The 25322-nt window shown below is 48.7% G+C and overlaps 1 protein-coding gene across 1 annotated transcript in view; it reads left to right on the top strand.

Annotated features, from left to right (window-relative positions):
• Positions 1-25322, top strand: part of LOC138165077 (cilia- and flagella-associated protein 57-like) — a 55833-nt gene that overhangs the window by 4980 nt on the left and 25531 nt on the right. The window contains exons 3-9 of the mRNA XM_069093211.1: positions 3417-3700; positions 8524-8731; positions 11411-11563; positions 12142-12281; positions 12767-12932; positions 13670-13783; positions 20597-20809. Coding sequence (XP_068949312.1) covers positions 3417-3700; positions 8524-8731; positions 11411-11563; positions 12142-12281; positions 12767-12932; positions 13670-13783; positions 20597-20809 — 1278 coding nt within the window. The remainder of the gene's footprint in view (positions 1-3416; positions 3701-8523; positions 8732-11410; positions 11564-12141; positions 12282-12766; positions 12933-13669; positions 13784-20596; positions 20810-25322) is intronic.

Raw genomic sequence — 25322 nt, 5'->3', positions numbered from 1 at the left:
CACACACACACACACACACACACACACACACACACACACACACACACCTAGTCGTGTGACCTTGGACAAGTCACCTAACCCCAATTGCCCTCCCCTACCCCCTCCAAAAAGCAAAAAAAAAGATGATCCAGGTTCCAGTTCTGTCTCTGATGTATGCCAGCTGTCTGCCTTGGCCAAGGCTCTTCTGTTTCACCTAGTCATCAGGAGACTTGAGTCATGGCTAGAAAGGGCTTCGCAGACTGTGCAGTATGAGCCGGTGGGTCCAGCCCTGCTTATAATGCTGACCCTTCTGTCACATCTGCACTGGGCCGAGCAGAGCAGGTGGACCAGGCACTGAAAGCCCTTCACAGCCTGAGAAATGATTGAAACAAAGCTCCGGCTTGAGGTCTTCTGAAGGTATGAGTCACAGAGCTGGCAGCAGGCCTCCTCCTGCAAGCCCACTCAGCAAACCCCAGGTCCTGGGGGCCCAGCATCCTCACTGAGCATTAAGCATTGCTTGATAGCCACTCCTTTGCTGCCCAAATGAGGACTTCTGAGAACATGCTGGTCCACACGAAACCATCACTTAAGACTTTTGGAGCCTGTCCCCCACCCTTTAGGCTGCTTCAAAGGCTCCCTCCCCTGCAGAAGTGGAGACACCTCTGGTTGACATTTAAAGCCTTCCCAGCCTGGCTTCTGCACATCTCTGCAGAACCCCATGCCTCACCACACAGATCGATCTGATTGCTTCCCCCCCTCCGTAGCGCATCCCTCTGACTCACATCCCCCAAGTGCCCTCCCCCAGCACCACCTCCTATCAAGGCCTTTCCTGATTCCCCCACTTATTGGAGCAGCTTTCTCCCAATGCTGCTTCCGTTGGTACATAGCCAGCATTCATTTCTCTATGAATGTGCTCCCATCCCTCAGGACAATGTAAGCCCTGGAGAGCAAGAATTGCCTCTTTTTTGCCTTTGTGCCCCAATGCCCAGCACAATGTCTGGCACAGAGTACACTCTTAGTAAATGCTTGCTGACTTATGAATGGTCAGGTACTTGGGCATTCCCTGGCCCCAGATGGAAGTGATTGGGAGCCCCTTGCTAGAGAGAGGAAGGAGGGAGTTAGCATCAGGGGCTCTTGATGCTTTTGGTCATAGGGACTGATCTCAGAGTCCCCTGATTGCCCCTTATCAGACACCCCCCAATCTGCTCCAAACCTCTCACCCCATTGCTACTCCGTATTGAAGGGGAGGAGCTCACTTCATTTTTACCTACAAATAGAGGCCTTTGACCCTAATCTTTCTCTTCTCCTTTATACCTTCATCCTCTCTACATCATTCCCAATATTCTCTCTTCTGAGTGGGTGGCCTTACTCACCAAGGCTAACCCTATATAATCTGTGCTTTTGGTTTCATCTCCTCTCTTCTGATCCCCCCCTTAATTTCCTTTTTTAAAAAATTTTAACATTTTTACTTAAAGTTTTGAGTTCTAAATTCTGTGCTTCCCTCCCCTTCCATCCTTCCTTAAATGGTAAGCAATCAGATATAAGTTATCCACATGCAAGTATAAAAAACATTTCCATATTAGTCATTTTGTATAAGAAAACAAAGGAAAAAATGAAAGAGAAAGTAAAAATAGCATGCTTCAGTCTATTCAGTCGATATCAGTTCTTTCTCTGAAAGCAGATAGTAAGCTTCATCATGAGTCCTTTGGGATTGTCTTGGGTCATTGTATCACTGAGACTGGCTAAGTCATTCACAACTGATCATCATAGAATATTGCTGTTACTGTGTATAGCATTCTCTTAGTTCTGTTCACTTCACTCTGCATCAGTTCATGTAAATCCTTCCAAGTTTTTCTTTTTTTTTGTTTGTTTTTTGTTTTTGCTTTTTGGAGGGCAATTGGGGTTAAGTGACTTGCCCAAGGTCACACGGCTAAGTGAGTGTGTGTGTGTGTGTGTGTGTGTGTGTGAAGTGTCTGAGACCGGATTTGAACTCAGGACCTCCTGACTCCAGGGCCAGTGCTCTATTCACTGGGCCACCTAGTCGCCCCCCAGGTTTTTCTGAAAGCATCCTATTTGTCATTTCTTATAGCACAATAGCATTCTATTACAATCTTATACTATGGCTTGTTTAGCCATTCCCCAATGATGGGTATCCCCTCAATTTCCAATTCTTTGCCACCATAAAAAGAGCTGCTGTAATATTTTTGTAGAAATAGGTCTTTTCCCTTTTTTTGGAGGTCCTTGAGATATAGACCTCTCAGTCTTCCCCTTATGCTTGCTCTTACTCCATGACTTGTCCCCTCTGCAGATTTAACACTGTTGCTCACCCATCCTCCTGGCATGTCTGTCTGGAAGTTTCCAGGCTGTACATGGACCACCCCAGAAGTCTAGGAAGTGCACAGCCTAATTTGTGCGGCCCCACAACTGTTCTTCCTTTGAGTAGGCAAAGGAGTGTTGACAGTATGATCTACAGTTGATGGTCAAATCACAAATCTTATAGTGCCCATCTATAAATGAAGACTTAGAACCCAGGACCTCTCATGGTGTGGGCCCAGCTTACAAAATCAGGGTTAAGGTTAGGGACTTGACACTGTCTTGCAAACTAGAATTCATGAAGGCCAGGCCCTTTTCTATATAATAAGAATACTGTCACTGATAGGGAACACAGAATTGGAGAGTCAGAAGGGATCTCAGGAGCCTTCTCTGAAAAGGAGTCTCCATTGTACCATCAAGGATAGATAGTGCCTCTGCTTGCAGCCCTCTGAGGAGGAGCCCTGCCCTCCCCCCATACCTTCTGCCTGTCTGTGGACTCTGCCGAGGACCTCTGGCTGCTATTTGCTCGGCAGAATGGGGTCAGTGAGTGACCAGCCCTGACATCCCTGTGACAGGGACTCCCTTAGGTCCACTCTCAAGGCCACCTCCCATGGCAGTCCTCATCACAGGGATTAGACGTGAAACCCACTGTTAGAGCAATGACATTGTCAAACCAACACTTGCTGTTTCCCCTCTCCCTTTCCTAGGGGCTTAGTCACCATCATTTTACAAAACCCATATCTAGAATCTGGCAAGGATTGGAAGTCATGCTCCTGACCTCCCCACAGACTTGTCTAAACACAGGGTCTCACCCTATTTTACACTTAGTGCGCACCAGTTGTCAGCCAGACCAGAAGGCACAACAGATCTGGCATCCCTTGGAGGCTTCAGAGTGACCCTCCTGGCTCTCCCTGTCAGCCAGGATAGCTGATTCTTCCTGGTGATATACTCCTCCCCGTGGGAGCAGGCTGCTGCCAGAAAGCACATGGAATTCAGGGGCTTCCTGCCCTTGGACACCTGGGGCAGCTTGGGCAATGGGGAGCAGCACAAGCCCTTTATAAATAGAAGACATTTTCTCCTGGAAGATGTAAAAAAAACTGGCTTAATTTTTTTCCCTCTTACAGGTGAGCTTCAATCCCCAAGATAACACTCAGATCTGTGTCATTGGAAATGGCATCTTTAAACTTTTCCGTTATGCTGAGGGAACATTGAAGCAAACCAATTTCCAACGGGGAGAGCCCCAGAACTACCTATCCCATGCCTGGATCTCTGAAGACCGGATTATTGTGGGCACTGATATGGGCAAGCTCTTCCTGTTTGAATCTGGAGATCAGCGCTGGGAAACAAGCATTGTGTGCAAGGAGGCTGCCAGTGACAGGAAGATGGAGGTGGTCCAGGATTCAGAGAGGTAACAGGACCCCTCCCACAGGAATGGGGGAGGTGGGTCCCAGGCAGCCACTCTGCAACTCCAGCCATCTCAGGGATAGGCGTCGAGGTGGGAGGGGGTGTCAGGTGGGGGTCTGCTAACCTCACTCGGGGGGGGGGGGAGGCAGAGCCCTCTTACCTGGAAGGATAGAGAAAGGCCTCATGAAAGTGTTAGGGGAGCAGAGCCCTACAGGATCCTAAGAGGCAGGATAAGGAGGAAAGAGCCTGCCAGGCACTGGCACAGCTTGGGCAAGGACCCAGAGGCTGGAGATAGAGCCACAGGGGCTGGAGCAGAGGGTTCCTTATGAAGCCCTGTACCAAAGGGTGGTGCCATAAGGCTTCTAACAAGTCTTCAAAGCTCCCGCCATCGATTGGAGTCTCGGATTCCTTGGGGTCACTGGTACTTGTGTGGAGCAGGATTTCCTCTAGTCTATCCCCAGGTAGCCTTGCCAAGCCTTCCTAGCTGCCCTGGCCTCCTCCTGTTGGGGATTGTGTCTGCAGACCTCTCCTGCCTGCCCCTCTCAAACTTGATCTTCCAGACCCACAATCTTGCATCATCATTTGATTCCAGGCCAGGGCAACAGCACCCTTTGTTGGTGTGTGCCCCAGACCACTTTCACTGCCCTCCTTTCTTGGTTGCCTACCTTTTCCATCTCCCTGACCCTCCCCTGAGAGTTCAGCTAGTATGGCAGAGGCTGTGTGCAACCAGCCAGCCTGGCCTTCCTCCGACCCCTGCAGGATGCCCAGCTCTTGGCTAGCCTTGTGGGTATCAGTAGCACCATGAGCCTTTCTGTGGATTCAGGGAACAGACCCATTCCTGGGTTGTGTTGCCTAATGTATTTAAATTCACATTTTATCTGCCCCCTTGTGGAGTTTCCCTAATGTCAGAGTATGGGGGAATCATACCTATAGCTGGAGGGGCCTGGCACATTTATGAAGTGCCCCCTTGCTGGCACTTGGGTCACAATGACAGAAAGAGTCCATACCCTCAGGGAGCTTACATTCTTAGATAACTAGTTTGGGGCCAGGCCCATGATCAGTGAAGGGCCTGGCACAACCTGGGAGGAAACCCCTCCCCTGCAGGAGCAGATTGGCCCTTGCTTCAGAGTCATAGAAGGTTGCCTGGGGTCCTGAGAGGTGGTCACCCAACCAGGATTGCCAGAGGTCTTCCTGAGGCCTCTAGAGATCAGCTCCCTGCCCACCCCATCAAACTGCCTCTGACTCAGTACCTAATGTACAGTGAACATGGAGGAAGGAGAAAGAGTTAATCACTGGGGAGATCAGGGAAGGCTATAAGGGAGTACTGAAGCTTTGGATGAGTCTGAAGATGGGGGGGTGCAGGGAAAGGTTGGTATTAGTGCAGTGACTTAAGGGTTCTAGGGAGAGCTGTCCAGCAGGGAGGCACAGAATCGAGCTCAGCAGCATCCACTCAGACCCTTCCACAGGAGTCCCCAGGGACCTGACAAACAGTGATCCAGGCCAACCTTTGCTAGAAGACCTCCCAGGATGGGGAGATTCCCCCACCGCCCCCCCCCCCCCCCCCCGAGGGGGGCCCCCCCCCCCCCCCCCCCCCCCCCCGCAGCAGTCTGCTTCCCTCGGCATCAAGACCAGTCATCAGGAAAGTCTGAGCCAAAGACAGAGAACAAAAATAGCCTCCTTAAAAAGACCAGCATTAATTGTACCTCAAGGTTTGCCCAATACCCACCATCGCACTGGATCTGCTCAAATTCCCCGCTCCAGCCACCATTAGACAGATGAAGACACTGGGGTTCAGAGAGTGCAGGTAGCTGGCCAAAGGGCTCCTGGCCCCTGTGTCCATCAGGGAATCCATTTCTTTTTCCGCTGCATTGAAGAGGAATCTCTTCATCCTGTGGAATCCCATCTCTGTGAATACTGGTCTAAGGTTCTTCTGAAACCAGCAAGCCACTGGCCATGCTTTGTTTTGGGCCTCCTTCTGACTTCAGAATTACAGACTATGAGAAAATGACAGAGAGTGGGCCCCTTGGGGCCTTTGGTCCAACCCAGACCCCCAAGCCAGGCTGCTCAGTGTGCCAGGCACCTTACCTTGCTAAATGTGGTGGATACAGAGGAAGGGAAAAGTCAGTCTCCGCTCTCAGAGCTCAAAGCCGAACATAAACAAGAACTGTACAGGACACGTAGGAAATAACAGAGGGAAGGTGTGAGCATTAAGCACGGGCTCAGGAAAGGCTTCCTGTCAAAGGTGAGGGGATCTTAGCCGGGGCTTGAAGCCATGGAAACCAGGAAGGGAAGAGGATGGAGAGCATCCCGTGGACATTCCTTGGAAATCCGGTGAAAATACCCAGACGTGGAAAATGGATTGTCTTGTTGGGGTGTGTTTGTCCTTTGGGCAGTCTGATGAAGCCTGTGGACCCCATCTCAGAATCATGTTTGTAAATGTATAAAATTAAACACAAAGATTACAAAGGAAGTACCTGTTGAAACAAAGCAGCTCACAGACCCCAGGTTAAGGACCCCTGTTCTGAAGGAATCTCTGTTGTCACATACTTTACAAGTGCTTAACCAACATATATACGCAGCCCTCCATGGAGCAGGAGCTTCCCACTTCCCCAGGCAGCCCCTTCCACTTTGGGGCAGAACAATGGGCCCCAAGTCTTTTCTACACCCAGCCTGGATCTGCCCCTTTGCCATTCCCCCTTGTAAGCCAGGTAGAACCATCTGAGGCCCCTTTCCCAGGACAGCTCTTCAGAACACGATTTGTTATTTCCCCAGCAAAGATTGGGGGAAGATGTTTATTCAGCCTTTACCCTCTCCTCATCTGTGTAACAAGATGACCAGACTCCCTCTACAGGTGGGGGTGGAGAGGGGGTTGGGATTCCCCTGGAGGAGGCTTTCCCCAGATAGTATGTCCTCTAACCCTTGTCCCTCCCCATTCAGTTAGCATAGCTGTTGTTTAAAGCTATATTGAGTGATGGTAGCTTAAGCTCTGGCTCCTTAAAAGTAGAAGCTATAGCCATCCTCCTCCTTATCAAGTATGCGTAGATTAAGAAATAGCCCATAAGCATTTACTAAGTGTCTGCTCTGTGGCAGGCACTGGGGATGCAGAGAAAGACAGAAATAAGTCCTGCTCTCAAGGGGCTTACTGTCTAATGGGGAAAACAGCCACGTATGAACAAGATACATCAGTAGAAATGTACGTGATCAACAGAGAGAGAAGGCACCAGCATTAAGGGAGACCAGGAAAGGCAAGATGAGATCTGAACTAGGACTTGAAGGAAGTCAGCAGGCAGAGATGAGGAGGGAGGGAATTCAGGACATAGGGAAGAGCCCGTGAAAATGGCCAGTCTGGAGATGGTGTATCTCCTGTGAGGAACTATGGCTGGAGAGTGAGGTGTAAGACTAGAAAGGCGGGCTGGGCCGGCAAGAGTGCTAAAGAGAGGATTTTATATTCAGCCCTTTGATGACACCAAACAAGGAGCCACTGGAGACTATAAGAGGTAATTGGGGTAGGGCAGAGAAAGAGGGGGTGACGTGGTCAAATGTGAACTACAGGGAGATTCCTCTGACAGCTGAAGGGAGAATGGACTGGAGTGGGGAGACCAACTAACAGCTATTGCAGAAACCCAAGTGTGAGGTATTGAGGGCCTGCAACCAGCTGATGGCGATGTTGGAGGAGGAGAGATGTTCGAAGGTAAAATTGGCAAGACTTGGGATGAGGGGTCCAGGACGGCACCTAGGTTATGAACCTGGGTGACTAGGAGAAGGATGGTGCCATGGCGTTAACAGGGAAGTTTAAAGAGGGGAGAGAGTTGGGGGGGGACAAGTTCAGTTTGGGGGGTGCCAAGTTTAAGATGTCCGTGGGATACCCAGTTTGAGGCAAGCGGTTGGAAACAGGAGACTGGAGGGGAATTAGGGCTGGATAGGTCAGCCTGAGTATCATTAGCATAGAGACTGCCGTTGAGATCATAGGAGTTGATGAGATCACAGAGGCCAGAGCCCTGAGGGACAGACACCCAGATTGAACAGGAATGGAGATAGCAAGTCACACGTCAGACCTCCCCTAAAAAAGCCTCCAGTCAAATCCAGAGAACACAGACATTCCCATTAAGAAAACATTCCCATAAAGAGCTCTTCATTGTGGAACATGTAAATACAGAGAGAAAAGCAGATACTGCTGCCGTCATCCCCTGGGCAGCTGGGCTATTGAAACTCCTTGTGTGGCACCCTTCTTTCCCAATGCTGTAGGGATGGGGTCAGCTCACAGGGTCCTCACAGGCCTCTCACCAGGACTGTCTGTCCTAGGAAGGGGAGTATTGAGGGAATGGGCCTCTCCTCCTTCCAGGGTCCATGCCTCCAACTGTGTTGTTAGCATTTTCTTCTTGTTCTCTTGGTGGAGACACCAAACAGCTTGTTTACCTTCCCACACTGATCCTTTCTCCTGAGCCCAGCGTGTTTCCACAGCAGTGGCATGTCACCACCCCTCTGCTTCCCCTCTCACCCCAGCCTCTCACTTGGAACAAGAGGCCAAGACTCTTCCGATTTCCCTAGCAGAGACCAAGAGGCCTTTGGATGATCCTAGAGGACCAAGATGATGGGCTGACCCTGTCTCTGTTATCTTCTAAGCATCTTGACACCTTATTCCTGGGAGGGTGCAAGTGTCTGGTGTTGGACCACTGGTACTTCAGAACTTGGGTTTCTGAAATTCTGTCTCCATCTGACCTAATCTCAGGGGGAACAACTGGGGTCCTTCCTTCTCAGTAACCAGTAACCTCAGCCCCATGAGGCTTTTCCTGTGGATTCCTGTAATCTGGTGTTTTCCTTTTGCAGCCTCATTGAATTCCCGGCACCAAGCTCTCCTGACTTGTCCAATGAGCAGCTCTTTGTGGAAAAGACCGAGAGTCAGAACTTGATGCCCCAAGTGTCTGCCATTGCACCCTACTCGAAGGGCTTTGCGTGTTCTGCGGGGCTGGGCAGAGTCCTGCTCTACGAGAAGATGGAGGAGAAGGACGCCTATCGGGAGAGTCGGGAGATCCGGGTAAGGAAGCGCTCCCCTGTCCTTGTGCTCTTTAAGATTCCTGGGGAAAGGAGGGGGAGGATAGATCCACACTGGGAGTTAGATTTGGATCCAGTGAACCTCAGAGCAGACAGGCTGCTGAGAGATGGCAGCAGCAGGAGTATCTGCAAGTGGCTCTGGAGACCAGGGACCTCCAGGACCGCTGTGGCCTAGACGTCCTCCTGGCTTCTTGAAGGCCACATCTGGAAGGTTCTGCCAAGCTGGATCCCCCCCAAAAGAGGGTGTGCCTGTACTTGGGGGCCAAAGGAGGATAGGTCTTCAGTGAGCATTTATTAAGTGCCTACTGTGTGCTAAGTTCTGAGGGCAGTTTCTGCCTTCAAAGAGCTTACACTCTACTGGAAGGTAAGCATAGTTACAGAAAAAGTAATAAAACAGACACCAGATGGATAAAATAAGAGACCCCAGTACAAGGAGACCAGCTGGCCAAAGCCCATCCCAGGAGCGCGATCAGGAAGCAGTGGAATTCTGAGAGCGCCTACCAGAGAGGTGGCAGGGGACAGAGGGGGAGAAAGGCTCCCTTCTGACATGCATCACCAGGGGAGCCCAGGGAGAGAGGAGGGGCCTGTGCTGGCACGGAGGTGGGGCAGTACCAGCCACTCCCCTACCCTGCCCTCATCAGTGGAGCCAGTGGTCCTTCCATAGCAGCCATTCCAAGTGTCCTTATCCCTCCTCCGGCCTCCCTGACCAGGCCCTCATAATTCAGTGGAAACTGCCCTCCCCAAAGTCACCACCTCTGACGGCCTCTGCTGGATGTTGCAGATCACCCTCACCTCCCAGGAGCTTTTTCCTCTCTGTGCCCTGTGCCCTGTGCCCTCCTGTCTAGATCTTCACCCTGGTGAACACAGGTGGGGAGAGTCCCTCTGTCCTCAGCCCTGGTCAGTCTGGATCTCTGAGCTTGTATTTAGTTCTAGGTAACTCAGGGGTTTTTTTCCTGTTGGTTGTTTTTTTAAGGATATAAGGGGATACCTCATTGAGAATTCAGCAAAAGCTGAAGGTCTCTAGTGCCTAAAAAACAAGATGGTGTAAGGTGAAGGAGAGATGGAAAACAGATTTACCCACCTTAGAAAGGATGGAAAGTTTGATCCTTCAGTTGCATGTGAAGAAGCCTGTAACACTGGCCCTATGTTAGATTCCTCAGGAGTATTGGCATCAAAGCTGACTCATTCTAAAGCCATCACCCCAGGACAGCGTAGAGCGGGTTCATGTGTCCAGGGGACTTGTGAGTCGAGATTTGGTCTGTAGGAGAGATACACCTTTCCCCTTCTGCAGAGGGTCCAAGGAGAGAGGTTTCTGCCTCAGCTAAGGGTCATTTGTAGCGTTGCAGCTGAAAGGGGCACAGTAGCACTCCAGCTAGATGAAGGCGCAGTGCCCCCAGCTCAGCCCAGGAGTGAGCCCAGGGCACCAACACAGATGCCACGTCCTGAGAAGGGCCAGCCGCTGAGCAGCCCGCCCAGCCAGTGGCCACTGCCTAACAGTGGAGCAGCCCCTGGCCAGTGGCAGTGTGGCCTTCTTGGCACGGTCCAGGAGGAAGCAGGGCAGTTGTTGAGTGACCTGATCCGCCCCTCCAGCCCTACTGTGCAGAGCATCAGCTAAGCTGCCAGTACACAGGAAGCCCCATGCCCTGCCAAACAGAGCGGCTGGGCCTCCATCTCTCAGCAGGGGGGGGGGGGGGGGGGGGGAGCTGTGTTGGCTAGTTTAGTTGAATGTTTTCCTTCCCTTTTTTTTATTACAAGGGCTGTCTCTATGGGCAGAGGAGGGATGTGTGGGCTTTTTGTTTGTTTGCTTTTCTGGGAGGCAATCGGGGGTTAAGTGACTTGCCCAGGGTCACACAGCTACTAAGTGTCTGAGACAGGATTTAAACTCAGGTCCTCCTGACTCCAGGCCCAGTACTCTGGCTACTGCACCACCTAGCCACTCTAAGGGATGCAGTTTTTAGCTAAAGGTAACATAACAGCAAAAATTATCAATAAAATTTTAGAAAAAAAACCGACCTTTTCACAAGTGTCAGTGACTTCAGGGAGAGTTCTTGGACAAATTGCTTCTGGGAGACTTTCTCTGAAAACATGCTTGGGGCAAATCTCCTGAAGCCACTGGGCTTGTGAAAGATCAACAAGCTAGGACGTCTGAAGAGGTCATTTTTTCTTCTAAATTTGTATGGGTAATTTTTGCTGTTACGTTAAAACATATGTTTTTTGGTTAAAAACACATTTGTCCAAGAATCCCACAAGGAAATGGGAAAGCTCCATCTCCTCAGACCTGCATCAGCTCAGCCCTCCCCAGCCCTGAGAAAGCTGAGTTCAAGCTGTCAGGATGATCAGTGAGACAGCAGAGGAAATAATTGGTTGGTTGTGTGGGACACTGGTCCCTGCTGTTATCCCATGGCACAGCGGGCAGAGTGCTGGCCTTGGAGTCCAGAAGATCTGAGTTCAGATCTCACTCCCGACACTTATTAGCTGTGGGACCCCTGGTAGATCACGTCCCTTCACTCAGCCTCGGTTCCCTCATCTGTAAAATGGGAGTAATGATAAGATCCATGGTTCAAGTAAAATGGGAAAGGGCACTCACAGCACCTGCAGAATGCAGGACTCTGGAGCTGATGCGAGATCTTCTCCTTCTCCCTGGGCCTGGTTGGCCATGCAGATCCCCCTGGACCAGAACAGCAATGATCCGAGCCAGTCTGACAAGCAGGAAATCCTCTGTATGTGCTTCAGCCCTTCAGAGGAGACACTGATTGTCAGCACCAACAAAAGCCAGCTGTACAGCATCACCATGTCCCTGACGGAGATCAGCAAGGTGAGGGAGGAGGACCCGGGCTCTGCCCCTCCATGGGGTCCCCTGCTCTCCACCAGCATGACCAACCTGGGGGCAAGTCCTGGCCTCAGTTTCCTTATCTGTAAAATGAGGGGCTTCAGGCTAGACAACCTCAAAGGCCCATTCCAGCTCAGAATCCTAGAGTCTGGGGGCTCTATGAAAAGGAAGCACACTCACCTACACGGTCAAGTGTCCAAATCGCTTCTACGTATGCAGATGTCCTAATTGACACTTATTAAGCTCCTATGTTATACCAGGTTCTGGGATTAAAAGGCAAGAAACAAAAAAAGGAACTTAGCCAGTCTTAGATATGCTGAGGTCCAGTATGAAGCAGCTTCTCCTAGTGCTGGTATCCTTCATGTGACCATTGCTCCCCATACCACTGCCTCCATGATATGTTTGGTAGCAGAAAGCCCAGGAGACTGTGGCCCGCACTTATGTTTTCTTAGCATTTTTTCCTTCCAGGGTAATTTCTTCCAGCTTCCTGGCTTCTCCCTCCTGGGATACTGCATGGGGGAGCTGGGTGAGTGCCCCTCTGTGAATCGTTGTGATCTTCCCAGGGGGAGCCTGCCCACTTTGAGTTCCTCATGTACCCGCTGCACTCTGCGCCCATCACAGGGCTGGCTGCCTGCATCCGCAAGCCCCTCATTGCCACATGTTCCCTGGACCGATCAGTGCGCATCTGGAACTACGAGACCAAGTAAGGAAGAAGACACCTGGAGAATGTGGTGTTTGCCCCACTGTGGTCCTGTCTGGCTTACTTGGGCCATGCCACCTCACCACGTGTCCAGCACCTCCTCAGTGCCAGGCAGTGGCCAAGAGGCCAGCCCGGCACCCAGACAGACCTCATCTTGAGCCCTGCCTCTGACACATGCTGCCTGGGTGACCTTCAATTCTCAGGGCCCCTGATGCCTCTGACACATTCATCAGAGGTGCTGGTCTGTACTGGGTGAAGGTGTGTCCACCCCAGTGCAGTCATAAATCCAGGCCAAGAAATAAGGTCAAGGTCCCAGGGATATGGAGACAAAAATTAAGAATCCCTGCCTTCAGGGAGCTTCTCTTGTGTTAGAGGGGCCTGGGCTCTGAGCACTGAGGCCTGGGAGCTGCCTGTCTGGGGGATACTGGGCAGTCACCTGCTGTGCTTGGGGGAGAGTGATGGAGAGCCCCTCCCCATCCTGTCCCCAGTAACCTGGAGCTGTTCAAGGAGTACCAGGAAGAGGCCTACACAGTCTCTCTTCACCCTTCTGGGCACTTCACCGTGGTCGGCTTTGCTGACAAGCTGCGCATCATGAATCTGCTCATTAACGACATCCGAGCGTTCAAGGAATTCCCCATCCGGGGCTGCCGAGAGGTGAGAGCCGCCAGAAGGGCATCCTGTGCTGCAGGGCCCTGTACAGGGTCTCAGCCTCTGCTCCAAGACCTCCAGGGCAGGGAGCTCACTCTATCCCAAAACCCAGGCAGCCACTCCCACCCAGGGGCGTCTCTACTTGCTGGGACTGGTTCCTTTCCACGACCACAGCTCAGCCTTGTGCCGTACTGTGTATGGTCCATTTCTCCTGTCTGCCCAAGTCAGATGACAAAGTCACTTCTCTTTGTCCCTCCACTGGTCTTCACCCAAACCTTCTCCACTACGCTTTACCCTTCCTCATTCCGATTTCCTCACAGGAGTCACCTTCCTCATGTCCAATGTACCCTACACACATCCTGCCCCTTTGATGGCACTGACTGTCCAGCGTGGCTCCCACTCACTGATGGGAGGTCTTCCAGACTCTCCTCTTACTGCCCCCAAAGCGGACCAGACACAATAACATGCCCAGGGCTCCTTGGCATGGAGTCAGGAGCAAGTGAGGGGATCACAAAGCTGTACCTGGGGACTCAGGGGTGCAGATGAGGCGGGGGGAGCACTGTCCATCACAGGCTACCCTCCCTGGCCAGCCTGGTGGGCAGAATGGCTGCTGCAGTCATTCTACAGTGCCTCTGGCCCTGACACAGTCTCATTAGACGTGAAGGACCTGGGAGCTGTCTGCAGCATCCTCAGGCAGGGCCCACCCCGGCTCATGTGTCTCTCTCATCCCAACCACTCCCTAGTGTGCCTTTAGTAACGGAGGCCACCTGTTTGCCGCTGTCAATGGGAACGTGATCCACATCTACACCTCAACCAGCCTGGAGAACATCTCTAACCTGAAGGGACACACAGGCAAGGTGAGTGTGGCCAGTCTAGGCTGTCAGGATCCCTCCCCACCCCATACGTGTGTGTGCACACATGCACGCACCCTCCTGAGTGGGCACAATGTGAGTGTGGGCAGTCCAGGCTGTTGGGATCCCTCCCTGCCCCATACGTGTGTGTGTACACATGCACGCTCCCTCCTGAGTGGGCACAAGGTGAGTGTGGCCAGGTGCAGAGGGGGGGTCACTGCCTGGCCAGTCTAGGCTGTCGGGATCCCTCCCCACCCCATATGTGTGTGTGCACACATGCACACGCCCTCCTGAGTGAGCACAAGGTGAGTGTTGGGCGCCCTTTGGGCTGCCAGGTGGCCTCACACTGTTTGCAGTCACAGAATCCAAGAGGCTGAGCACAGATCCCTCCATAATGGGCATCCAGCTTCTGCTTGGACTTCTGGGGAGGGGGCTTCCCCATCTCCTGCGGCTGCCTCACCCACTGTAGGACGCATGGCTTTGTTGGGAAGTTTTTCCTGACCCCGAAGCTAAGCTGGGCTTCCTGAAGCCACCTGCCTTTCCCTGCCAGACGCATGCACACACATGTTCTGCCCTCCTGGGTCAGTGGAACAGGCATTCTCCCTTCCGTGCACCGCCTCCCTGGGGCCTTCAGCTGATCTCTTGAGCCCCTTGTCCCTTGCGCTGCCTTCCCTAGCTCATGCCCAGAGCTGCAGCCAGTGACCGAGATGTGGCTTGCCCAGGCCCCTTTCCCATGTCCCGCAGGAAGTCTTCCTCCGCTCCTCTCAGTTCTTATGCCTTTTCCCCATTTGTCCTGTCCTATTTGTATATGTTTGCTCACATGTTGTCTCTCCTGTTTGATTGTGAGCTCCTCGGGGGCGGGGACTGTCTTGTGCCTCTTTCTGTATCCCCAGCCCTTAGCACGGCGCCTGGCACACAGTAGGCACTTAATAAATGTTGGTTGCCGGCCTGCCTGATCTCCTTTATCACAATGGCAAGCACATTCAGTATCCCTGCTTTTCCCTATCAATGCCTCACCTGATATCAGGGGTCAGAGGTGCATAAGATTGTCTTGCTCCCACAGAATCTCAAATCATTTTGATGTATAGGTGAGAGACGGCACATGTTGGGAGATAGGCCTTTATTTTTTTTAATAGTCAACAAACAAGCACAGGAGGGTCCTGTAGACCCTTGTGTCTTTCAGTTAATTGTGGGTTGGTAAAGATGAGATTTACTATGGAACGTCAGTCTGGTGCTCTGCCGTACCACGGCCTCTTGCAGGTGGGGTATCCAGTCAAGGTACTGGTGCAGGACCACATGAATAAACTAGCTCATGGGCTCCTGTCAGTGTGTTTACTTTTGATAGTCAGCCAGAGGATGCAGTTGGTCAAAGCAAAGGTATTTACTGAGATGGCTTCATAAGAAAGAACACATCTACCACCACCCCCATAAGCCTGGAGGTACACATGATATCCATGGTAAAAATTGGCAGACACATAGAGCATCCTAATAGAGGCAGCCAGATAGGAGGCACATGTGTGTCCAGCACTGTAGGCCCTGACATCCTTCCTCTTCTTGTGATGTCCTGACAGCGCTCCCTGCTCTGGGCAGTGTCTTTTCTGGGTAGGCCACTCAGTCGGTGTCCTGGGGCCTGATCTCTGCAGCTCCACTTCCTGTGACCAGGGCTAACTCTATTTTGGCTCACAAAGCTCCTTCAGTCTCATGCTTTGACTAACTGGGCCAACTCCTTAGCAGGTACAGTGTCTCCCATTAGGCTCGTACCTAGAGGATGAAAATATCTCTTAACAGAGGCAGGTTCAAGGTTTGGGTTCTTCTGTCACGGGCTCTCTTCTTGCCTGCCAGAGTTCAGGCACCTCAGAGCTTTCTCCTTCCTCTACAGATTCCCTATGGAATGTCTTGTTCTGTACATGGCCTCCAGGCACATGGTCAAGCCTTTGGCCAGCCAATGGTTAGCTGCTTTCTGATTGTATCAAGTTTGGTCACACACAAAAAAAATCTTTATCTCAGTTCAAATGATATTGTAAAGCAGCAGTCATCAAAAACATTTGGTACTAGTTAAAAAACAGAAAAGTCAGTCACTGGAACAGACAAGAGAATGAAGAGGCAGAAATAATGAAACTCAGTAAGCCAGTGTTCAGTAAATTCGAAACCATAAATTACCTTGGAAAGAACTCCTTTTAGAACTAGAAAGCAATCTGGCATAAATTAGGTTTAGACCAGCATTTCACACAATAGTCCACAATGAATTAAATGAATAGGGATCCTATGTAGCCTGAATAGAAAAGATCATGCCATGAAAAAATGAGAAGATAAAAGTGGATGTTGAAAACTAAAAGTAAATTAATTATTAATTTTTTTTTTAAGCAATCGGGGTTAAGTAACTTGCTCAAGGTTACAGGGCCAATTATTTCTGGGTGTGGTGCTGAGTGTCTGAGCCCGGGATTCAATCTCTAGGTCATCCCGACACTGGAGCCGGTGCTCTTACTCGCTGTGCTACCTGGCCGCCCCAATTATTGATTTTTTAAAAAGAGAAAGAGAAGAAGTACATCATATCCTTTGCACAGCTCTGAAGAGGAGATGTATTATTAACCAAGTAAGGAATGGAGACAATTACAAAAGAAATAATTCTGGCTTTATGTTAGAAAAGCTTTTGCATGAACAAGATTAATACATCTAGCATAAGAAAAAGAGTGGTTGACTGAGGAAAAGTATTTGGATCAAATATCTCTGATAAGGGTTTAATATTCTAGATATATAGACAACTAACAGAACTATATAAGATCAAAAGCCATTCTTCAATAGATAAGTGGTCAAAGGATAGAGAAGGATAGAAAGCTATTGACAACTACACAAAAGAATGTTCCAGTTCACTAAGAATAATAGAAATGCAGACCAAAACAGCTCTGAAGTTTCATGTCATACCCAGCAAACCTGCTTAGAAACAGGCATGCTAATGCATTGTTGGTGGAGCTGTGAATTGGTCTAATTCTGGAAAGCAATTTTTAATTATGTAAATAAAGTATGACATATCCATACCCTTTTCTGACCCAGAGAGTCCACACTGCTAGGCATATATACTAGGCATATACTGCTGGGCATGTCCACTGCTAGGCAGATTGGGAGTGGTTCAGTACACAGAAGTCATGAAATGATCAAATTTTATTCCAGAATCCAAAATCATCTTTATTGAAAAAGGCGAAGAATGTTTTTCCAGGGGACAGTTGGCCACCTGATACAAGAAGTCATATTTTTTTTAAATATTGATGAAAATGTAAAGCAGACATAAAGGAAAATAGTATTGATTGACATTGTTTGGAACTTGCATAAAAGATCTGTTTTTACCCCAAAAAAAGGACATTGACAAAAAGAAAGGTTCTATGTGCCCCAAAATGCAGCACTTTCTGTGGTTATCAAGTAACTGGAAACCAAACAAATAACATGAATGTAATGGAAGAAACAGTGAACATGATGAATACAGAAATGCATGAACTGATGCAAAGTGCAGTAAAGCAGAACCAGGAAAACAATATCCATAGTGACCACAATGGGCAACTAGGTGGCACAGTGGATAGAGCACTGGGCCTGCAATAAGGAAGATCTGAGTTCAAAATAGACCTGACACTTGACTGTGTGACCCTGGTCAAGTCACTAACCTTGTTTGCCTCGGTTTCCTCATCTGTGAAGTGAGTTGGAGAAGAAAATTGCAGACCATTTCAGTATCTTTGCCAAGAAAACCCCAAATGGGGTCACAAAAAGTTGGACATGCCTGAAATAACTGAACAACAAGAAATCGACTACAACAATGTAAATGGAAGAAAATTTAACAATCCAAACCGAATGATGCAAAAAAAAAAAAAGATTGGCTCCAAAAAAGAAGATGGATGCTTCACACTCAATCCATGGATATGGAACATTGGATACATCAGGGCTGTTAGGCTTTACCGATATTTTTCTTTCTTTCTGTAGATTCTTGTCCCAACTTCTGTCCTCACAGACTGAATCTCAGGACCCCAGAGCAAGACTACACTTCAGGCAATTAGGGAGCAGGGTGGTAAAGATGACCCTCTCAGGATTATCTGGGTCTCACAGAGGAGTTGGGAGGGATTCTCTAATTCCATTGACCCCAGCCCCGACTTGAGAGCTTCGTCCTGATATCATCAGTTAAAAGTCATTTTAGTTAGCCATCCTTAAGCAGCTTTTAGAAAAGGGGGTACAGTAAAAGACAAACTATCCCCACTGTCTGTGACATTGTCTGCCACAAATATGCACAGAATCCATGGCAGATGGGGCTCGGGCTTAGAGAGCCCATGTGGTGATGGGGTAAATCTCAGTTTCAGGTTGCTAGAAGTCCTTTTCTCCCCATTATAGAGTGCTTAGCATGATGAGACTGTGTCCAGTCTGTAATTGGCTCTCAGACACTGGTATCAGTTGCTGCTATCCAGGGACCATACTGAAGCCTGATGAGAAGAGAGGCAGCCCAGAATCCTCTGGTGCTGTCAGAGCCTGCCAGTTCTCTGATTAAAGGCAGTAGGCTGAAGCCAAAGCCTCTCTTCCCTCATCCTTCCCCAGCCCAGGTGGTCCTTCCTCAGAGGTTTGCTGAACACTTTCTCCTGCTCCCCACTTGCTGGAACACCCCAATTCCATCAGCTCGATGCTTTAGTACAAGATTCAGAGACCCAAACAAAACTCTGCCATTTGGAACAGATCACCCATCTAGCATCATTTCACTTCATCAAATGATTTTCAAGGACTTTTCAGACTTAGCTGAGACCTATGATTGATTAATTAATCACTTCTTTGAAGTGTAGTGAGGTTGAATAAATGAATCCCACCCTTACAATTTTTTTTAAGTATTTGTTTTAAATGTAATGGTTACCACCCCAGCCTTCACTGCCTAAGAGCCAGTCACCTCTCCTCCAGGATTCACCAGTATGTATGCTTAAGGGGCTTATGTTCCTCCAATTTTAGGGGTCTCCTGCACCCTAGTTCCATTCAACCACTTAATGGTCAGATCAGCTTTTACCAAGGAACATTTACTTCAGAGGTGTAGCAGAAAGAAATATAAATATCCCCCTAATACCTGTGAGGCATAATCCTCCCTTACAATCACCCCAGTCTCCAGAGATTGAATTTGGTTCATAGCTTACCTCATTACCTATATAGCATGGCCCCACAGGTTCCAAGTCCAAAATCCCCTTGGGTTTGCATCCCAGTCACCTGGCTCCTCATGGCTTCCCAGATGGACTGGTAGCATCTGGTCTGCAATTCTGGCTCCATGGTTCAAGATCCCCACTCCAAGAACTTCACTGACTATGCCTAGAACCAAAGTGAACAAATAAGACCAACCAAAATGCCAAGTCTGATTCTTGAGACCCCAGGGCTTTAAAGGTTGAGCAGGAAGCAAGGTAGCCCTATGCATGGTGTCCATGCTGTGGGTAAACTGCACCTTCACCTCACAGACACTGCTGGAAAGAAAGCAAAACTCTCCCAGTCTGGTAGCTTGAAAGATGCAGCCTGTCCTGGCTGTGTAGCCAAAGGAAGAAGCCTGCTCCCAACCACGTGGGATGTCTTCTCCTAGAAACAGATCCCTGGTGCCTCCTGCATGGGTGCCTCTATCTTTTGTGATTTAGGCATGCACAACAAAAACTGTTGCACAAGGGATGGCTTTCTGGGATGGAAAAGGACAGGGATTTAAGAGGAAATCTAGGCAAAGTTTAAAAAGTTATCAATTGAAATATATTTGGGAGAAAGCTTGCCTTTGTAGATGAAAACTGCGAACACTTCTTTACATTCTTTTTAATACTGTAACACCTCCTCATCTCTGTCATAGTCTTCTCTCTCTGATAGTTTCATCAACTGGAATGGGGCAGGAGGGAAATCAGATGGTCAGAAGTCTAATCAACTCCACACACATAGGCACATGCACACACAAGTGCTTTTAATACCCTCGTCAAGGATGCCCCTGATGCACGCGTACTAAACATTTTCCATTGATAGGAGAGTAGATTCATAAGTTACTGGGTTTTTGTGTTCCTTTGTTTGCCTTTCACTTGAATTGTATTGATCAGGCCTGAGATTCACCCCCCCCATACACACACACACACACACACACTTTTGGTATCCCCTTTCCTCTCAGACATGTTATGAAGCCCTCTGTAACCTCACAGTTCTCTCTATACTTGACCTAATCCAGCAGCTTTTTCCATCTTTGTTCCCTTTATCACGTTTTCAGACTCCTCCATGAACATGACTAGGACTGCACCACTCCCAGTCCTAGGGCAGTGATTTCTCTGCCCTTGATGGAGAAACAAGACTCCATATTGCAGAACTTTCTTCTGTTCGTTGTCTCCCTTCCATTTTTCATCCATAAATGTCCTGGGGGTGACTTTCCCTTAGGGGGTCTCAGCCATTTGTTTTTCTTCTTTCTGTTTTCCTTACTGCTTCTCTCTATTTGATGAGGCCATCTCCACCACCCAGTGATCTTTTCTGTATGGTTTTACAGGGGAGTTTCCATCTTAAACTGGCACTGCCCTTGGTTACCTTATCTCTACACTTGGCAAACAAGTCAAGCATTTGCCAACTAAGGCAGCTTTTAGGTGTTTTCATTACAGCAATTGGTTTACATCAGTTAAGCTTGAATTTTCTTATGGGTGTAGAGGGTATATGTTCCAAAGAGCTCTTGTGGGTGGGAAGGATCTCATTCCTTTTTTTTCTTGCATACCCCCCACCCAGTGCCTTGTAGGATTCAATAAATGTTGGCTAAACTGAATTTTCCAAGTCTGTAGCGCTTCACCAGGACTAATCTTTGCTCTCTTCCAGATCAAGTCGGTTGCATGGAATTTGGATGACAGCAAGTTGATTTCCTGTGGAACAGATGGCGCCGTGTATGAGTGGAACCTCTCCTCAGGGAAGAGGGAGACTGAGTGTGTGCTCAAATCCTGCAGCTACAACTGCGTGGGCATCTCTCCTGACTCTAAAATCATTTTTGCTGTTGGATCTGACCAGACCCTCAAGGAGATTGCAGACTCTTCGGTGAGCAGGACTGTAACATTGGGAGAAGGGCTAGGGCAGAACCAAAGGAACAGGATACCAGACATTCATGGTTCACCAGCTGGTATTGTGGATGAAAATCTCAGACTGGAAATCTCTTTGGTGGGTTCCTGTAAGTAAATAGGGGACCCCAAATATATCCCAGATAAAACCCATACAGGATAGAACACCCTCTTGAACTATCCTCCCAATGCATGCTGGCAGGTTGGCACCCCAGAAGGGCAACTATTTGAAGGTTCAAGGTATTCTATGGCAAGTCTTCTTAAACTTTTTCCACTCATGACCCCTTTAGTGCTTCTTAAACTGTGGGTCTTGAACCTATATGGGTTCACAAGTCGCAGTTTAAAAAGTGCTGCTCTGTGGGGTTGCATTCCTCAAAATTTAACTCATGAGCCCCCACTGATGTGTTTACCTTTAGTAATTGGCCAGATGATGCAGTTGACTCCAAGCAAAGATATTTACTGAAATGGGGTAGCATGAAAAATAGAAACAAATCATTCCCTGTATAACCCTAGGACACTCTCTTCCCACCCCACACAACATCAGTGGGAAGAATGGACACACATATAGAATATAAGAATAGAGAGGTGCACACACAGGAAATACACCCAGCCCTGGAAACTCACACCTCCAACTGCAGGAACACAATGTCCTTTTCCTTCTCCTCGTGTCTTCATGAGGTTCCCCTAATGCAGTCTCTGCTGAGATTCCTGGCCATGTTCTTCTCCACAGCTCAATTCCTACTTGCCAGGGCTACCTCTAAATTCACAAAGTTTCTCCAGTCTTGTGCCTTGACTCGCAAAGCCTTCTCTATTCTGGGTAAAGAGAACAAGGAGAGCAAACATGTATGAATAATAAATATTATGAATAATAAATAATAAACATCTACTATGTTCCAGGCACTATGCTAAGTACTTTGCAAATATTATCTCACTTGAGCCTCACAACAACCCTGAGAGTTAGGTGATAGAGAGATAGGTGCTGTTATTATCCCCATTTTACAGTTGAGGAGACTGAGGCAGACAGAGGTTTAATGACATTCCCAAAGTCATATTACAACTAGTAAGTATCTGATGCTGGATTTCAACTCAGGTTTTCCTGACTCCAGGCCCAGCACTCAATCTACTGCACCACTGATTTTCTTCTACTAGGCAATTAGTTCACCTGCAAGATAGCAGGATTGATGGGGTGTAAAGAGGAGGGTGAGGAACAATTCTTTTTCAAGAGCTGTCTCCTTCTTCTATACTGGCTCTGTTCTCTGATGCCAGAAGTCATGCTTTTCATGACTGATCCTTGACTTGACTATTCCTTCGAGCACATCTTACTGTGTAAGGGCAACCAGAGGCCCATCCCTGAGCCAGTCAATAGCTAACTGCTGTAGGATGTATGGGGTGCTCAGGGAGGACTAGCCCCTCTGGTATGGGGCCTTGCTGAGCTTTTCAAGGCTGCTTCTCCACCTTTGGTGTTCCACCCGCTACCCACCTCTCACCTGTGGCTCCAAGAGCTGGCACAGCAGCCACATCCCAGTAAAACCATCTTAGCAGACAGGTCAAATCAGGTCGAGGGTAACTAAGAGGCCTCAGACCTTCTGCTGAATTGGGGGTGTGCCCCAAGCACGTGAAGACCTCCCCTAGCAGAATGGGCGGAGGAGAACATTTTGTTTCAGTGGACCACAAAGGTGGCAGAAGCAGGTGCTGAGGCGCTCTTAACATCAGACACCAAAGACACCAAGATCACCCACTGTATCCAGAGATCTTCCCAGTCATCTCGACTTCTGTCTTGGCCCTGGGTTTCAGTGACTGGAAGAGAGAGCGAGGCTGATGATTTCACACAGCTCTGCCTCACTTAAATCCAGTCTAGGCTCAAGTCAAAAGGCAGCACTTGTACCATTTTACTGTTTTGTTATTTTATTATTTTACTATTCAATGATTTTTACAATTTTTATCATTTTATTATTCGTTACTTTTACTTTGTTACTATTTTACTATCTTACTGTTTGACGTATCTCAAAGTCTGTGGCACCAGGCTAGTGATGGGGCAGCAGGTGGGAGCTGGACATCAGGAGCTGTAGTCACGATCCTGCACACAGGCAGCCCAGGCCATATGGCTGTCTTCTCACTGGACCAAAGCAGCAGTGGGATCTGGCAGCCCCCTGGGTGTCTGAGCAGCATTGCTCCCCTTCTATCAGAAGTAAGGGTCTAGAAAAGATGCCCTAAAATTTGTCTGCTTCATTCAGCCGCAGCCTGCTGACCTCAGAAGGTGGAGATTCTGCCCTCCCATCACAACACAGAAACTTTTGTGAAGAGAACTCCACTCACCAATGGTACGTGGAATGTTCATACATGTATGGACCATGTGAAATGAAAGACAGACAGCTCTCGTTCCAAAAGAACTCTAAGGTAACACATCCATACGGCGGCCCAAGTTACACAGGTCTGGCAGATGGAGGCCAGTTTACTGAAGTCAGAGATAGATACACATTTTTCTGAAGTGGCTACAGTGATGGGGATCGTCGTGAAGCCAATCTAGGCCACAAGCAAGTATGCCCACCAAAAGGAGTGAACGCCGGGCTCATAACAACGTGATCACCGCTTGTAGAAAAGCACCACGTCACCATCATCAGTGCACACATCCCCACCATGACAAGCCCTGATGAGGCCAAAGAGACCTTTTATAAAGGCCTGGTGATCCTCATCATAAGTGTACTGAAAGAGCACTATACTCCTGGGTGACTAACGCCAGAGTAGGCACAGAATGCCAGACATGATGGGGAGTCCTTGGGAGGAATGGAGTCAGAAACAGCAACAGCAGCGGCAGTGGTCACTTACTAGTGAAGACTTGTTCTCACCACCAACGCTGCCTTCCATTTACCTAAAGACAACAGAATTTCATGGATACACCCTCGCAGCAAACATTAGCATTTAACTGACTGTGTCATTGTAAGAAGAAGAGACAGACAGGATGTGAGTGAGGAGGATGATGGATGATGTAGCCAGACTCATCCTCTCCGAGCTAAACATTTACATTCGACAGAAGAGGGGGCCTCAAAGCATGGAAACTATCAGAACACTCAGCAACAGCAGATTAGAGCACTTCTCTCCATGTGAGCAGTTTATATCACTGACTTGGAGGGACAGCTAACCCAACACACTGTTGGCAACAGTGGAGCAGAAAAGGGATGGGCAGCTTTCAGAAACGTCATGTCCGGAACCACACTCATCTGGGCCAGAACACTTGCAAACATCAGCTTTGGTTTAATGAAAATTATGGAGGAATTCAAAAGCTATTGAATGAAAAAACGAGAACTCTACAGGGTCTACCAGCAGGATGGTTCATCTGTCTCTGAAATGGCAGCATTTAACTCCATCAAAAGTGAGGTGCAAGAAAAGCTTAGAGAGATGTGGGATTCTTGGCTCAGTAAGAAGGCAAATGAAATTCAGTTTTATGCTGATCATAACAACCCAAAGTGCTTTTGTAATGCCCTGAAGGCTATTTATGGGCCACAGACCTATGGTGCATCTCAACTACTCAGTGCTGATGGAGCCACATTGATTACTGATAAGAACATGATCCTGGAAAGGTGGTTCTGAACACTTCCATAGTGTTCTTTCTCAACAGACTGTCAGCTAATACAGAAGCCACTGACTATCTACCTCAGGTTGATGTCAGTCTCTCTCTAGCCGAACTTCCAACTGAAGAAGACATTTTGAATGTCATTAGACTCCTCTCACATGGCAAAATGCCTGGTGTTGATTCTGTTCCAGCAGAGATTCACAAGGTAGTGGGTCCAATGCTCATACAAAAGCTGATGGAAATCTTCCAAGTTATATGGCAAGAGGAGGTTATCCCCCAGGAGTTCAAGGATGCCTCCATCATCCTTCTATATGAAGGACAAGGAAATAGGTTGTCCTGTGACAGCCACAGGCGGGTCTCTCTCTTTGTCACTGCTGTCAAGATTCTTACCAGAGTCCTCCTTAATCAGCCAATCCTTCACTTGAAAGATGGTCATCTACCTGAGAACCAGTGTGACTTAAGAAAGAGCTGGGGAACAGTCAACATGGTGTTTGCTGCCTGACAGCTCCAGGCAAAATGCCAGGAGCAGAACAGAGGTCTGTATACAATGTTTGTCAGTCTAGCCAAGGCCTTTAATGTTGTCTGTCTCGAGGGAAAATCATGGCAAAATGTGGCTGCTCATAGAAGTTCATCAGTATTGTATGCCAGTTTCACGAAGGTGTGCTTGTACAGGTTCTGGTTTCCCAGTCACCAGTGGACTGAAGCAAGTCTGTGTGCTTGCTTCTGTGCTTTTTTAGTGTGTTGTTTTCTGCAGTGTTGTCAGAAGCCTTCAGTGAGGACCAAAAAAAATGGCATCAAGGTCAAGTACTGACTGACAGTAAATTATTTCACTTGAAAAGGCTACAAGCCAAGACTGAGGTGGAGGGAGAGTCAGCACGTGACTTTTTGTTCAGAGATGATTGTGCACTCAGTGTAGCCTCTG

Source organism: Petaurus breviceps, unplaced genomic scaffold (genome assembly GCF_028583685.1).
Source record: "Petaurus breviceps papuanus isolate PSGF00001 unplaced genomic scaffold, PetGlider_PUasm1.0 207, whole genome shotgun sequence".
Classification (NCBI taxonomy): domain Eukaryota; kingdom Metazoa; phylum Chordata; class Mammalia; order Diprotodontia; family Petauridae; genus Petaurus; species Petaurus breviceps.
This window is presented reverse-complemented; position numbering and strand designations above follow the sequence as displayed.